Consider the following 17,146-nt stretch of genomic DNA (forward strand, 5'->3'; position numbering starts at 1 on the left):
GGAATCAAAGATTGGCAGGCAAAACTGTAATTGAACAATGGGCAGCCTTTAAGGAGGAGATGGTTTGGGTACAGTCTAGGTACATTCCCACAAGGGACTAAGGAAGGGCAACTAAAGCCAGAGCTCCTTGGATGACAAAAGAGATAGAGAGTAAGATGAAGCAGAAAAAAGGGGCATATGACAGATGTCAGGTTGATAACACAAGTAAGAACCAGGCTGAATATAGAAAGTTCAGAGGGGAAATGAAAAAGGAAATAAGAGGGGCAAAGAGAGAGTATGAGAACAGACTGGTGGCAAACATAAAAGGGAATCCAAAAGTCTTCTATAGGTGTTCAAGCAGTAAACGGGTAGTCAGAGGAGGGTTGGGGCCGATTAGGGACAAAAAAGGAGATCTACTCGTGGAGGCAGAGGGCATAGCCGAGGTACTAAATGAGTACTTTGCATCTGTCTTTACCAAGGAAGAAGATGCTGCCAGAGTCTCAGTAAAGGAAGATGTAGTCGAGATACTGGATGGGCTACAAATTGATGAAGAGGTGGTACTGGAAAGGCTAGCTGTACTTAAAGTGGATAAGTCACCCGGTCCAGATGGAATGCATCCTAGGTTGCTGAGGGAAGTAAGGGTGGAAATTGCGGAGGTACTGGCCATAATCTTCCAAACATCCTTAGATATGGGGGTGGTGCCAGAGGACTGGAGAATTGCAAATGTTGCACTCTTGTTCAAAAAAGGGTGTAAGGATAATCCCAGCAACTATAGGCCAGTCAGTTTAACCTCGGTGGTGGGGAAACTTTTAGAAACAATAAACCGGGACAGAATTAGCTGTCACTTGGACATGTGCGGATTGATTAGGGAAAGCCAGCACGGATTTGTTAAAGGCAAATCGTGTTTAACTAACTTGAGTTTTTTGATGAGGTAACAGAGAGGGTAGATGAGGGCAGTGCAGTTGATGTGGTGTATATCGACTTTCAAAAGGCATTTGATAAAGTGCCACATAATAGGCTTGTCATCAAGATTGAAGCCCATGGAATAAAAGGGGGAGTGGCGGCATGGATACAGAATTGGCTAAGTAACAGGAAGCAGAGTAGTGGTGAACGGTTGTTTTTCGAACTGGAGGGAGTTGTAAGTGGTGTTCCCCAGGGGTCGGTACTAGGACCACTGCTTTTCTTGATATATATTAATGACTTGGACTTGGGTGTATAGGATATAATTTCCAAATTTGCAGATGACACAAAACTTGGAAGTGTAGTGAACAGTGAGGAGGATAGTGATAGATTTCAAGAGGATATAGACAGGCTGGTGGCATGCGTGGACATGGGGCAGATGAAATTTAACGCAGAAAAATGTGAAGTGATACATTTTGGTTGGAAGAATGAGGGGAGGCAATATAAACTAAAGGGAACAATTCTAAAAGGGGAACAGGAACAGAGAGATCTGGCGGTTTATGTTCACAAATTGTCGAAGATGACAGAGCAGGTTGAGAAAGCGATTAAAAAAGCATACGGGATCCTGGGCTTTATAAATAGAGGCATAGAGTACAAGTTACTCATCTGGTTCACTAATGCCCTTTGAGGAAGGAAACCTGCAGTCCTTACTGGTCTGGCCTATATGTGACTCCAGACCCACAGCAATGTGGTTCATTCTTCATCGCCCTCTGAAATGGCCTAGCTAGCCACTCAGTTGTTCAAGGAAGCGGCTCACCACCACCTTCTCAAGGGCGATTTGGGATGGGCAATAAATGCTGGCCCTGCCAGAGACGCCCACATCCCATGAACGAATAAAAAAAAAAGCAAGGAAGTCATGATGAAACTTTATAAAACACTGGTTCGGCCACAACTGGAGTATTGTGTCCAGTTCAGGGCACCGCACTTTAGGAAAGATGTGAAAACCTTAGAGAGAATGCAGAAGAGATTTATTAGAATGATTCCAGGGATGAGGGACTTTAGTTAAAGGGATAGACTGGAGAAGCTGGGGTTGTTCTCCTTGGCACAGAGAAGATTGAGAGGAGATTTGATAGAGGTATTCAAAATCATGAAGGGTCTAGACAGAGTAGATCGAGAGAAGCTGTTCCCATTGGTGGAAGGGTCAAGAACCAGAGGACATAGATTTAAGGTGATTGGCAAAAGAACCAAAGGTGACATGAGGATCTGGAATGCACTGTGAGGGGGAGTGGAGGAGGCAGATTCAATCATGACTTTCAAAAGGGAACTGGATAAGTACTTGAAACGAAAAAATTTGCAGGACTACGGGGATAGGGCGGGGGAGTGGGACTAGCTGGATTGCTCTTGCATGGAGCTGGCACGGACTCAATAGGCCGAATGGCCTCCTTCCGTGCTGTAACCTTTCTATGATTCTATGATTATTAACCTACGTCGCTACTTTTAGTGATTTGTGTATCTGTACCCCTAAATCCCTTTGCTCCTCTATCCCATTTAGACACTTATTATCCAAGCAGTATGTGGCCTCCTTATTCTTCCTACCAAAAGTGCAGCACCTCACATTTATCTTTATTGAAATTCATTTGCCAATTACACGCCCATTTTGCAAGTTTATTAATGTCTTCTTGCATTTTGACGCATTCTTCCTCAATTTGGTGTCATCCACAAATTTTGAAATTGTACTTCTGATCCCTGAATCCCAATTGTTAATGTAAATTGTGAACAACGTTGGGCCCAGCACCGATCCCTGTGGAAAACCACTTCCTACCTTTTGCCAGTCTGAGTAGCTACCCTTAACCCCTATGCTTTGTTTTCTGTTTTGTAGCCAACTTGCTATCCAACCTGCTACCTGTCCCCTTACTCCATGTGCTCCGATCGTGGTCTACGATGTGGTACCTTATCGAAGGCCTTTTGAAATTCCAAATATATTACATGTACTGCATTACCTTTACTTCTTCAAAGAATTCAATAAGATTGGTCAGGCATGACTTTTCCTTCTGAAATCCGTGCTGACTATTCTTTATTATATTTTCATTCTCTAGATGTTTTTCTATCACATCTTTAAGTAAAGATTCCATTATCTTTCCTTCCACTGACGTTAAGCTAACTGGTCTATATTTCCCTGGACTTGTTCTATCTACCTTTTTAAATATAGGAATAACATTAGCTGTCTGCCAGTTCTCTGGTACTATTCCCTTTTCTATTGAATTTATATATATATATATATATATATGTAATAGTGCCTCTGCTATCTCCTCCCTAAGTTATTTTAATATTCACAGATGCAATCCATTTGGATTAGGGATTTTATCCTCTCTAAGTTTGATTAATTTATCAATTATCTCCCCCCTTTCTTAAATGTTTTTATATATTTTTTGATCTCTTCTTCTAATGTCATTTATGTGTATGTAGAATACTTCACTATTTCTTTTTATATTCCTTGATAATTTAATTTTGTAGTTCCTCTTTGCTTTCCTAATTTTTTAAAAACTTCTTTCCTAACCTATTCCCTTTTGTCACCCTCTCCTTTATTGTCTGTGTACTTAGAGTATGCCTTTTTCTTTAGTTTCAATTTTACCCGTATCTCTTTATTCATCCATGGTGTTTCATTATTGGCTGGTTTGTTCTTGCTTTTTCAAGGAATATATTTCTCCTGAACTCTATTGATCACCGTTTTAAATATTTCCCAATGCTTTTCTACCTCTTTGTCTGTCAATATCTTTTTTCAATTTACCTTCCCTAATTCCATTCTCATCCCTTCAAAATTAGCTTTTTTCCAATCTATTACTTTGGTCTTTGTCTTACTTATGTCTTTCTTAATCATTATTTTAAACCTTATTATGCTATGATTGCTATTGTCTAGATGTTCCCCTACGCTTAGTTCTCTTATCTGCTCTGGTTCATTTCCAATTACTAGATCAGGCAGTGATTCCTCTCTTGTTGGGCTTCTCACATTTTGGGCAAGAAAGGAGTCCTGTACACATTGTAAAAACTCCATTCCCTTTATTCCTTTCCCTACTTCTTGAAATCAGGAAGCGCTTTTTCACATAAAGGGTCGTGGAAATCCGAAATTCTATCCCCCAAAAGTCTTTGTATGCTGGGTCAGTTGAAATTTTCAAGACTGAGATCTGCATTGCATTTTGAAGGTGCACCTTCCTGAAACATGGGTATTCATGAAATGCAATGAACAATCTGTAAGGATGAATGAGAGTTTGGCTTTGGTGTGGAAAACATGGCTTTGTGGCCATGCCCATTAGTAACTAATTTCTGTATTCTTGACAGAGACAGAATACTTTTATTTCATTGTTTTGGGATGGAGTTAGAATAGAATCATAGAAAATTTACAGCACAGAAGAAGGACATTGGGCCCATCATGTCCGCACCGGCCAAAAATGAGCCACTCAGCCTAATCCCACTTTTCAACACTTGGTCTGTAGCCATGCAGGTTACAGCACTTCAGGTGCACATCCAGGTACTTTTTAAATTAGTTGGGTGTTTCTGCCTCCACCACCCTTTCAGGCAGTGAGTTCCAGACCCTCACCACCCTCTGAGTGAAAACTTTTTTCCTCAGCTCCCCTCTAATCCTTCTACCAATCACTTTAAATCTATGCCCCCTGCTTATTGACCTCTCTGCTAAGGGAGTTGAACCCCGGTCCCAATGAGAAGTCTAACCCAATGCACCACCCAGTTCCTGTTTTTGTAAAACTTGACATCATTTTGACATGGAGGTCATTGCTAGCAATTGTGGAGAGAGTTGAAAGCTGCCAATAGATGCATTTATGGGGAAGCTAGATAAACACATGAGGGAGAAAGGAATAGAAGGTTATGCTGATAGGATTAGATGAAGAGGGATGGGAGGAGGATGTTTTACTGTGTGAAAGGTGCTATATAAATGCAAGTTGTTGTTGTGTGGAGCATAAACACTGGCATAGAACTATTGGGCTGAATGGCCTGTTTCTGTGCTGTACATTCCATGTAATTCTATGTAACATCTAGGAAATATTATGAGTGGCAATTATTATTAACTCAGTTTTTGGGAAAATCAACCTTGTTAGTTTATGTATCAAAATCAAAAGGGTATAACATTCAGTCACACTCATTATCCAGCAGGAGGAGTAACGTTTATGATCAGCAAGCAAACTACCATCTGGTTTGAATGTATGGTGGGTGCTATTTATTTCTCAGTATCATATTTGTAAATAGCCCACATCTTCCCATCAGGCGAATGAATCTGAACCAGTGGCATTTTCAGATCTGGGAAAACAGCTTTACAATCCATAGGCTTAACTGACTTCAGAAAAACGGACATTGAGGCTTCGTAATACACTTTAAGGTGCTGAGCAGTTAAAGTAATTTCAGGCTTTACAAAATCATGAAGGGTCTAGACAAAGCAAATAAAAACTGTTCCCACTGGCGGAAGGGTCGTGAACTAGAAGACACAGGTTTAAGGTGATTGGCAAAAGAACCAAAGGCGACATGAGGACAAACTTTTTTTACACAGTGAGTGGTTAGGATCTGGAATGCATTGCCTGAAAGGGTGGTGGAAGCAGGCTCAATTGTGGCTTTCAAAAAGGAACTAGATTGGTACCTGAAGGAGAAAAATTTGAAGGGCGGGGGAGTGGGACCAGCTGGATTGCTCTTGCAGAGAGAGCCCCCGCAGGCCCCCTTTGTGCCGTATCCATTATGACTGGGTGGAAATAGCGAACCGAAAGGCTGTGGTTAATACGAGCCCACTAGATGGAGTTTCCCGGTAGAGCTAAGCTCTGCCTTGTCCTCCTCCAGTCCTGTCCATCTGAGCTGGGGACGCCTCCGTCTGGTCTGACCGACATAGATTGACACAGCGCACACAGCTTTCCCGGATTTGTCTCAAATTCCTCGATTCCAGTGAAAATTTATAAAAACGATGGAGTCTGAAAACATAGAGCTGAACGGCGATCCTGTGAACGGCGGGAGAGATCCGACTGATTTAGAGGTAGGAGCGGCAGAGTCTGGCTGGAACCCCGAGACACTCAGTCAACTCGATACATTGCGGACAATGTAGGCGAGGCGACAGGTCGCACCGGACCCACTTGGTTTGGAACGAACCCAGTCAGCGCTGCTATCGGCCGCGCTACTTACTGTTGGCTAAAGAGGGACATTTATTTTTGGCTTGGCTACAACAGTTAGGCCGTACTTCCATTCAGTGGCCGCGAACGCTTCATTGTATAATAGAGAATCTCAGAACAGTCAGGAAATTTAAAAAAAAATAGATATCAGAGTGGTCGCGTCCATTAATATATTTCATTCGCTTTGAAACTTAAGAACAGCCCAGCGGCGTTTCCATGACAATCGGTTGAAATCGAGAAGTACTTTCCCAGATAACGGGCACGCGCTCATTAAAGACAGGTATCTGGAGAAAGAATTGGCGATACTCCTGGCATCCGCTGAATTAAAGAGGTTGAGTCGAACAGCTTTGCTCACTACATTTCCATTTCTGGTTAATTTTGTATGAAGTTTTAGACATTAAACGATGAATGTTAAATGCAAGCAATTCTTCCAAATCCGAGAGTGCAGTTTTTCTATCACTGATTTGTTATTGCATTAGTATTTTATGTCTAAGGTATGATGGCTACTCAATAAAAAAGTTGTGCATGAGATAAATATACCTTATATGTCGAAAGGATAGGCAGACGGTAATCAAATCTGGGGGCCAGATAATGTCAGAGATTAAGAACGCAAACCTGGAGAAGTTTGAATCCTGAAAAATTAGTTTTAATGATTCCCAATTTTTTTTAACAATACATGTTCTGTGGAGGTCATAGGCATCCACATTTCCTTTTGTTGATCGCAGGTTTCACAGTGTACACGTGTGGTCTGTACAGTTTTTTTTCCATTCATTCTCAGGATGTGGGTATTGCCCATCCCTAGATGCAATTGAGTGGCTTCCTAAGCCACTTCAGAGGGCTTGTAAGAGTCAACCATACTGGTGCGGCACTGGAGTCACATATAGGTCAAACCGGGCAAGGACGGGAGGTTTCTTTTCCTAAATGACATTAGTGAGCCAGTTGGGTTTTTACCATAATCTGACAGCTTCATGGTCACTTTTACTGATGTCAGTTTTTTTTAATTCCAGATATTTTAAGCTGAATTCAATTCTCAAACTGCCATATTCTCAGGATTATTAGTCCAGGCCTCTGGATTACTAGTCCAGTAACATAACCAAAGCAAAACCACTACACTATCATACCCTGACCACAGTTAGATTTAACCGAAGAACTGTGATTGTGATTTAATTATTGCAACTGTACCAAGTAATCCACTGTTAAAAAATAAAGTCCATACTTATATAGAGATGGATACCAGAGAGTGATTACAAGGTAATATCTATCCAAGGGATTGACTACTGTTATAAATCATTTGAGCTTAGTTTACATTTGAATGGTATTGGGGACCCACAGATGAGATTACAACCTCAAAATTATCTCTAACAACTTATTTATAAATATAGGTGGTTTGAATTTTGTGTGTATGTCTGTTGGCAGGGAGGTTTATTCTGTTTCTGGTGTTTTGGTGACAGCAACTATCCAAATGAACACTAACTACCAGACCATTCAATCCTTGACAGGTGGCAAAACTCATACATCAAAATTTACAATTTTGAGAAAATTACTGCAATTTCTGAGAAACAATCTATAGTTGATTACCAAGACATTAAGTCCATTATGTGTTCTATTTTTTGTTAACAGTGTACTGCATCCAGCACAGCATTTCAATACAATGACACGATGGAGGGAATTTTAACCCCCTCCCCCCCACCAGGACGGGCAGGAGGGGGTCAGGAGTGGGGGGTTAAACTGTTAAAAATGTGAAACCCTACCCCTACCCACCACGAATGCACTTACTTCCAGTTTTACCGTGGTGGGTTTGGGGATAGTCGAGTAACCCACTCTGGAGAGGCGGGTCTGTCATTATTATATGTAAATGAGGCTCCGTCCCTTAGATTTTGGCAGCCCTTTCAATTTAATGACTGCAGGCCAAATTTCGCAGGGCTCGGGAAACCCGGCAGCTGAAGGGAGATGGGAGCTGCCAGCTTTGGCAGCTAAGTGTTTTCCAGCACTGTTTGTGGGCCAGGAGGAGCAGGAGTGCTTCCCCCGGCCCCTCAAGCAAACCTTCTGCCGTGATCTGTCCCACCCCGCGATCGGCCGACCACCCCGCGATCTATATTTCTCCCCCCGCTGCATTCTCTGCCTTTCCCCGCCCGCAGTCTCTCTTCCCCCCCCGCGGTCTCTCTCTTCTCCCTCTGCGGTCAATATCTTTCCCCCCCGCCCACGGTCTCTATCTCTTCCCCCCCCCCCCCCTGCGGTCTCTATCTCTTGCCCCCCCCACCGCGGCCTCTTTCTCTTCCACCCCCCTCCGCGGTCTCTATCTCTTTCCCCCCCCCCCCCGCGGTCTCTATCTCTTTCCCCCACCCCCTCCGCGGTCTCTATCTCTTTCCCCCCCCCCCCACCGCGGTCTCTATCTCTTTCCCCCCACCCCGCCGCGGTCTCTATCTCTTTTCCCCCCCGGGGTCTCTATCTCTTCCCCCCCCACCACGGTGGTCTCTATCTCTCCCCCCCCCCCACCACGGTGGTCTCTATCTCTCCCCCCCCCCCTCCACGGTGGTCTCTATCTCTCCCCCCCCGCAACGGTGGTCTCTATCTCTTCCCCCCCCAACGGTGGTCTCTATCTCTCCCCCCCCCATGGTGGTCTCTATCTCTCCCCCCCCCCCACCGCGGTCTCTATCTCTTTTCCCCCCATGGTCTCTATCTCTTTCCCTCCCCGCGGTCTCGACCTCTCCCTCCCCCGCGGTCTCGACCTCTCCCTCCCCCGCGGTCTCGACCTCTCCCTCCCCCGCGGTCTCGACCTCTCCCTCCCCCGCGGTCTCGACCTCTCCCTCCCCCGCGGTCTCGACCTCTCCCTCCCCCGCGGTCTCGACCTCTCCCTCCCCCGCGGTCTCGACCTCTCCCTCCCCCGCGGTCTCGACCTCTCCCTCCCCCGCGGTCTCGACCTCTCCCTCCCCCGCGGTCTCGACCTCTCCCTCCCCCGCGGTCTCTCTCTTTCCCACCCCCCCGCCCCCCAAGCGATCTCTCTCTCCTCGGTCCCGCGCTCCAAGCCTTCACCAACCCTCGATCTTCTTGATTGCCGGTGACTGTTCCCAGCAGTCTTTGGCTGCTGCCTTCTACAGCAGGCTTTCCCGCCCAGCAGCTGGCCAGCATCAAAATCTGGCCGTCTGGCACGCAGGAAACTGAGTAAACAATCCTAATGAGGTCCTGTCGTTAAATTCGTCAGGATGTCCGCCTTCCCGGTATTTCCTGGTTTCCTGGCCATTGACACGTGCCCCTGCTCCCTTCCCGACTCCCTGAAAGTAACAGGGCTAATGTTTCCAGCTATCAAAGTGCAAATAATACGTCACTGCAATCAAAGGCATCATAACATAAGCAATTCTTTTGTGTGCATCAATTGGTCAATACCTCACTTCAAATTTCCTCATCCTTTACACGTGCACTTCATTAATCTTGCATATATTCATTAAAAATTGAACAAAAATTATTCTTAACCTAACACACTTCAGCATTGTGCGATATACTTTATGTGTGATACTCTTAATACATCACTCCTAGGAACATAGGAACAAGAGTAGACCATTTAGCCCCTCGCTCCTGTTCTGCCATTCAATGAGATCGTGGCTGATGTGTGATCTAACTCCACATACCCGCCTTAGCCCCATATCTCTTAATACCTTTGGTTAACAAAAACTTATCAATCTCAGATTTAAAATTAACAATTGAGCTAGCATCAACTGCCGATTGTTGAAGAGAGTTCCAAACTTCGACCTCCCTTTGCGTGTAGAAGTGTTTCCTAACTTCACTCCTGAAAGTCCTGGATCTAATTTTTAGGCTATGTTCCCTAGTCCTAGACTCCCCAACCAGCGGAAATAGTTTCTCTCTATGTACCCTATCAGTTCTCCTTAATATCTTGAAAACTTCGATTACATCACCCCTTAATCTTCTAAATTCCAGGGAATACAACCCTAGTTTGTATAATCTCTCCTCATAATTTAACCCTTGGAGTCCAAGTATCATTCTAGTAAATCTATACTGCACTATATCAGGCCAGTATATCCTTCCTAAGGTGTGGTACCCAGAACTGAACACAGTACTCTAGGTGTGGTCTAACCAGGGCTTTGTATAGCTGTAGCATAACTTCTATCTCCTTGTATTCTAGTCTTCTAGATATAAAGGCCAGCATTCCATTAGTCTTTTTGATTATTTTCTGTACCTGACCCGACACTACAATCCTCCCTACAGCTCAAAATATTCTCTCCAGACATAACCTAGATTTGGAAGGAGAAAAACTACAACAATGTTACTTGGTGTTTTTCACTGTTCAAACGGACATAGTATGAACATTTTCTGCACAACTGCGCTTTACTAAACGCCTAGTGACAACACTGAATAAGGTCCTGATAGCCAGCAAAAAAAAATGTGACCTTCATTCCTTGAGTCAGAGCCAGATTTAAGCACATGTCTCAAGATGAAAAGACAATATTACTAAACCACTGTAGCATTTAATCCCCCAAAAAACATCAGCTGAGCAATAAAAGTGAAGTCTCAATCAATTGGTATAATCTAAACCTCTCAACATACAAGTTTTACAGTGGATGTAAAGAAGATATCTATTAAAGATGATACAACAAACAAAGACCTCAATTTTATTACACTCTACTTTTACTGTATACAAAATGAAATGAGAAAATGTCCAGGAATAGAAAATTGTAATGTAGACACAAGGTTAAATCAGAGAAATATTTCATATTAAACCAACTCAAAAAAGGTGCAAAAAACTTTTCTTTTACATGTGGGCTGAGGGATGTTAGTGCTGGGAAAGAAACACTCTACATTTTTGGACACCTCAGATGAGCACCCCCTCCTGTGCTAGTGTGACAATTTTTCACACCAGTCCTCGTGTGACCTGGGTGAAATTGAGGCCACTTTGGTGTCAGGTTGATAATACAAGTGAGAACTAGGCGAGAAGTGAAAAAGGAAATTAAGTGGGGCAAAGAGAGAGTATGAGAATAGACTGGCGGCTAACATAAAAGGGAATCCAAAAGTGTTCTATAGGCATATAAATAGTAAACAGGTGGTAAGATGAAGAGTGGGGCCGATTAGTGACCAAAAAGGAGATCCAGGCACGGAGGCAGAGGGTATGGCTGAGGTACTAAATGAATACTTTGCTTCTGTCTTTATCAAGGAAGAAGATGCTGAGTTAGACGATCAGCCATGATCATTTTGAATGGTGGAGCAGGCCCGAAGGGCCGAATGGCCTACTCTTGCTCCTATTTTCTATGCTACCAAAGTCATAGTAAAAGAGGAGGTAGTTGAGATAATGGATGGGCTAAAAATTGATAAAGAGGAGGTAGTAGAAAGGTCAACTGTACTTAAAGTAGATAAGTCACCCGGTCCGGATGGGATGCATGCTAGGTTGCTGAGGGAAGTAGGGATGCAGAGGTGTTGGCCATAATCTTCCAATCCTCCTTAGATATAGGAGTGGTGCCAGAGGACTGGAGAATTGCAAATGTTACACCCTTGTTCAAAAAACGGTGTAAGGATAAACCCAGCAACTATAGGCCATTCAGTTTAATCTCGGTGGTGGAGAAGCTTTTAGAAATGATAATTCGGGACAAAATTAATAGTCACTTGGACAAGTGTGGATTAATAAAGGAAAGCCAGTACGGATTTGTTAAAGGCAAATCGTGTTTAACTATTGAGTTTTTTGATGAGGTAACAGAGAGGGTTGATGAGGGCAATGCGATTGATGTGTATATGGACTTTCAAAAGGTGTTTGATAAAGTGTCACAGAATAGGCTTGCAGGAAAATTGAAGCCCATGGAATAAAAGGGACAGTGGCAGCATGAATATGAAATTGGCTAAGTGACAGGAAACAGAGAGTAGTGGTGAACGGTTGTTTTTTGGACTTGAGGAAGGTATACACTGGTGTTCCCCAGGGCTTCGGTACTAGGACCGCTGCTTTTTTTGATATATATTAATGATTTGGACTTGGGTGTACAGGGCATAATTTCAAAATTTGCATGTGACACAAAATTTGGAAGTATAGTAAACAGTGAGGAGGATAGTAATAGACTTCAAGAGGGCCTAGACAGGCTGGTGGAATGGGCAGACACAGGGCAGGTGAAATTTAACGCAGAGAAGTGTGAAGTGGTACATTTTGGCAGGAAGAACGAGGAGAGGCAATATAAACTAAATGGTACAATTCTAAAGGGGGTGCAAGAACAGAGAGACCTGGGGGTATATGTGCACAAATCTTTGAAGGTGGCAGGACAGGTTGAGAAAGCGGTTAAAAAATCATATGGGATTCTGGGCTTTATAAGTAGAGGCATAGAGTACAAAAGCAAGGAAGTTATGTTGAACCTTTATAAAACATTGGTTCGGCCACAATTGGAATATTGTGTCCAATTCTGGGCACCGCACTTTAGGAAGAATGTCAAGGCCTTAGAGAAGGTGCAGAAAAGATTTACTCGAATGATTCCTGGGATGAGGGACTTCAGTTATGTGGATAGACTAGAGAAGCTGGGGTTGTTCTCCTTAGAGCAGAGAAAGTTAAGAGGAGATTTGATAGAAGTGTTCAAAATCATGAAGGTTTTAGATAAAGTAAATGGTGGAAGGGTCGAGAACCAGAGGTCACAGATTTGAGGTGATTGGCAAAAGAACCAAAGGCGACATGAGGAAAAACTTTTTACGCAGTGAGTAGTTATGATCTGGGGTGCGCTACCTGAAAGGGTGGTGGAAGCTGATTGAATCTTGGATTTCAAAAAGGAATACTTGAAGGGAAAAAATTTGCAGGGCTACGGGGAAAGAGTAGCGGGAATGGGACTAACTGGATTGCTCTTACAAAGAGCCAGCACGGGCTCAGTGGGCCGAATGGCCTCCTTCTCTGCTGTAACCATTCTATGATTCTAATAGCAATTGCAAACTAACCAAACTCCCATAAAATCAGTAGGGCAATAACATCAAATCCAATAATACACCAGCTAGAAAATCCACATGATAATGCCAACAGTTTCACACACGTGTATGAAATAACTTTTAAACAGCTTTTTATTCACTGACAAGTGTGGATATTCAGCGAAGAGCATCTTTGAGACGAAATACATTTTTACACAGTAAACCACTGGAAAATGTGCTGCTAAAATAGTTGTATAGTGACTTGCCAAGTGTGCAGTTATAAAATATGAAAATGTCCAGAGAAAATAGTAATGTACAGTAGTTGCAAGATTAAAGAGGAATCCTATTTCATTCAAAAGGAGAAGAAATGTATCCAGGATATTAAGTCATAGGAGTATTTTAAAGTTTAGTTGCCGTAAGCAAATTCTTACTCTCAATTTCACTCAACATGTTGACGTTTATAATATATTTCTATAAATCCTTTCATGGCTGCTTTGTAGTGTTGGACTCACCCTGCTGGCCTGAGGTTGAAGGAATATTTTGCAATTCAACATATATAAAGTTAAAATGGAAAAAATAACTGTAGTGGAAGTTTACAGTGTGGTCTGTATGTTTACTAATCTAATGTTGTCTTAATGTAACTAATGTTTTAGGGATGAAGTCATAGGTTTTTCAATACCGGCCCTTCTCTTCCCGCCCCCACACCATTACCTCTGGATTTCCCCCAAAGATCTATCCTTGGCCCCCTCCTATCTTTCATCTACATACTACCCCTCGGTGAAATCATCTGAAGACACAACGTCAGGTTCCACATGTACGCTGACAATACCCAGCTCTACCTCACCGTCATCTCTCTCTCAACCCCTCCACTGTCTTCTGTGTTGTCAAACAGCTTGTCCGACATCCAGTCTTGAATGAGCTGAAATTTCCTCCAATTAAATATTGGGAAGACTGAAGCCATTGTCTTCAGTCCTAGCCACGTGCTCCGTTCCCTAGCCACCAATTCTATCCCCCTCACTGTCTCAGGCTGAACCAGACTGTTTGCAACTGTAGTGTCTTATTTGACCCTGAGCTGAACTTCTGACCGCATATCCTCTCCATCACAAAGACTGCCTACTTCTACCTCCGTAATATCGCCTGTCTCCACCCCGCCTCAGCCCATCTGCTGCTGAAACCCTCATCCATGCTGTTGTTACCTCCAGACACAACTATTCCAATGCTCTCCTATCTTCCATCCTCCTTAAACTTGAGCTCATCCAAAACTCTGCTGCCCGTATCCTAACTTGCACCAAGCCCTGTTCACCCATCACCCCTGTGCTCGCTAACCTACATTGGCTCGCGGTCCAGCAATGCCTCAAATTTAAAATTCTCACCCTCGTGCTCAAATTCCTCTGGTCTCACTCTTCCCTATCTCTGTAACCTCCTCCAGCCCTGCAACCATCCAAGAACTCTGCGTTCCACCAACTCTGGCCTCTTGTGCATCCCCAACTTTCTTCACCCCACCATTGACCGCCATTCCTACAGCCATCTAGGCCCGAAGCTCTGGAATTCCCTCCCCAAATTTCTTTGCCTCTCCACCTCTCCCTTCTCCTTTAAGACGCTGCTTAAAACCTATCTCTTTGATCAAGCGTTTGGTCACCTGTCCTAATGTCGACTCCTTTGGCTCAGTGTCAATTTTTGTCTGATTACTCTCCTGTGAAGCGCCTTGGGACGTTTTAGGATGTTAAAGGCACTATATAAATGCAAGTTGTTTTTGTTGGTATTGCAAATGCATTCATCATTGGTACATTAATGCATTGAACTGATATCCAATAGTACCATGTCTGAATTTATTTGTTGCTTATCACTTCAGAACAGACATATATGAATGTAAAATGTTAATATTTTAGGTTATCATGGTTTAATTATAGATTGAATTCAAACTCCAGAAAAATTTCAATTGTGCAAGAACTAAGAATATAAAACATGGCATGAGATAAGTCCATTCAGCCTATTAATCCAATGTTCCCGAATGTAACTAGAGTTAGTGGGATGGCTAACACTATTCTCTCTATCATGGATCACATTTAATCTTCTGAGAAAAAAGTTATTTCATGTGCCACCTAATATAAATTGAACAATACACTAGAAATCCACTTGTAACTACATTAATCATTTATCTCATCATTTATGATTATGTCTAATTTCAGTCTCTTCTCATTTCCATTGCCACTTATGTCTGTAAGATTTTATCCTAATTTACAACCTAAATATCCTTGTTCTCTGAGCCTTCTCCAATATATCAATGTTCTTGTGAAGGTAGTATGCCCAATAGTACACAATATTCTCAATGAGGGCTCACCAATGATCTGTACAAGGTTTAATCGTGAGCAAAGCAGGTTATTCTAACACTCTCAAGATACCTCCCAGTATTTGTTGAACCTTATTGATAGTTTCACATTGATTCACTGAACACTCAATAATTGTCCCCAAATCTGAGTGGAAGTGCAAGATTTAATTCAAACATATTTTAGCACTGGTGTTCTTTAATGGATTTAGGCATTATACTGGGCCAGAATTTCCTCAAACAGACTTACGCCGAAATTTCCTGGGAATCTAATTAGCATATGCTGCAATGATAAGCATAAACAATTGGGGTCCAAGGAAAAGCAAAACGTGTGCCATCTGCCTTCTTTAAGTCCCTCTTTATCTTATTCATGTTAGGAAAATTAAAGTTTGATGCCATCATCTATGCACAATAAGGACAGCATGTTTAAGAAAATGCAATTGTGGAAGCTTTTGTCTTTTTAATGTAACAGAGTCTGATGCCATAAAAAAGCATTCAAAGATATAGAAAATACAGTGCTGGTCTCAGTAAGGAGAAATAAAAAGAATCATCATAAAACACCAGCAATAGCAACTTTTAGCCCTGCTGCGCCTAAAATTGTGGTCTTTTGCACGGGTTGGGGAGAGCTATGTTAATGAGCTAAGTGGTGTTTCGGTAGATGTAACTCAGGAATGGTGCCATGATCAAGGAAATTCGTGAGTAGAGAGGTTCTGGTGTAAATCTGGCATAAGTCACTTTCGTGCGTATTTATTTGGAAAAACCCAGTGCAACGCGGCTCTTACACCATTCTTGAGCAGAAAATTACAAGGAAAATCTGGGCCTACAGGGACAACTTTACAGAATTGCATTCCCAGCAGAGAGCCTCACTTACCTGGAGCACATATTAGAAAATCGCAGATGAGATTCTCATGATTAAAATGAATGGACGAACAATTATGGGGAGCACCCCCTCATTTTCCTGACAGGCAAGGCCTTCTGCTGGGAGCAAGATTTTCAAAAATCAACCTTTTACACATTGGAGATACTAAGTCAGATTAAAGAATACTTTGTGAACTTAATTTGTACTATCTTGAAGAGGAAATGGGCATTATCCAGGCAGAGTATACCACTGCAACATTTCTTACATGGCATCAGACCCCTTAGGAAGTTTTCATCAAGTAACTTCCTGCAGAGCTGTAGGAAGAGACAGCTTTATCAATGCATTGTGAGCTTTTTAAAAAGTGTACATACGATTGTAATTTAATCACAGAGGTGTATATTTACTTTGTTTCTAACATAGGAAAGGAATTTTTTTACCACTCAGTGATGCACCATTGTTTCTTATGTAGACATATCCATTAGCGCAGGAAGAATTTGGAAAGCACCATCTGTAAAGAACAAAATCGTCCCCCTTGTAACTGTCTTTCATGTTTGACAACAGTGTCCCTCATATACTTTTAGGAAAAAATAAATTATTAAATCTGTTTGCTTCAATTCTGTTAGCAAAGCCAGGAGTTTCTGTTGTTCTGACAGAATAAACTCTATCTCTACACAGAAGGCAGGGCCGTTTTAAGAAAGAAAGAAATAACTTGCATTTATATAGTGCCTTTCATGAATTCAGGACGTCCCAAAGCACTTCACAGCAATGAAGCCAATGAGTATGATGTTAATTTGATCTACATACTGAAATACTGCACATGAAACAAATGTGATTCTGACTAGCAAAGAAAAATCCCCCACACAACTAACTGACTGACTCATCAGGCAGCCTGCTGATGCAAGTTTATGAAATAAAGTATTACTTAGAACAATGGCACAGGACATGGTTTTGGATTTTTATTACAAGAGTTATCTCAGCATTATGGATTGAAAGCACAGGGATTTAAATTTAATGGACCATTTGGTGGTTTTCTCACAAAATGTTATT

At 42.5% G+C, this 17,146-nt stretch overlaps 1 protein-coding gene across 1 annotated transcript in view; it reads left to right on the forward strand.

Moving 5' to 3' along the window:
* The first annotated feature begins 5,667 nt into the window (after nucleotides 1–5,667).
* The window catches only part of ninj1 (ninjurin 1), a 40,310-nt gene continuing 28,831 nt past the window's right edge, over nucleotides 5,668–17,146 (forward strand). The window contains exon 1 of the mRNA XM_067998724.1: nucleotides 5,668–5,905. Coding sequence (XP_067854825.1) covers nucleotides 5,837–5,905 — 69 coding nt within the window. The 5' untranslated portion in view covers nucleotides 5,668–5,836. The remainder of the gene's footprint in view (nucleotides 5,906–17,146) is intronic.

This window comes from Heptranchias perlo, chromosome 17, assembly GCF_035084215.1.
Source record: "Heptranchias perlo isolate sHepPer1 chromosome 17, sHepPer1.hap1, whole genome shotgun sequence".
NCBI classification, from domain to species: Eukaryota; Metazoa; Chordata; class Chondrichthyes; order Hexanchiformes; family Hexanchidae; genus Heptranchias; species Heptranchias perlo.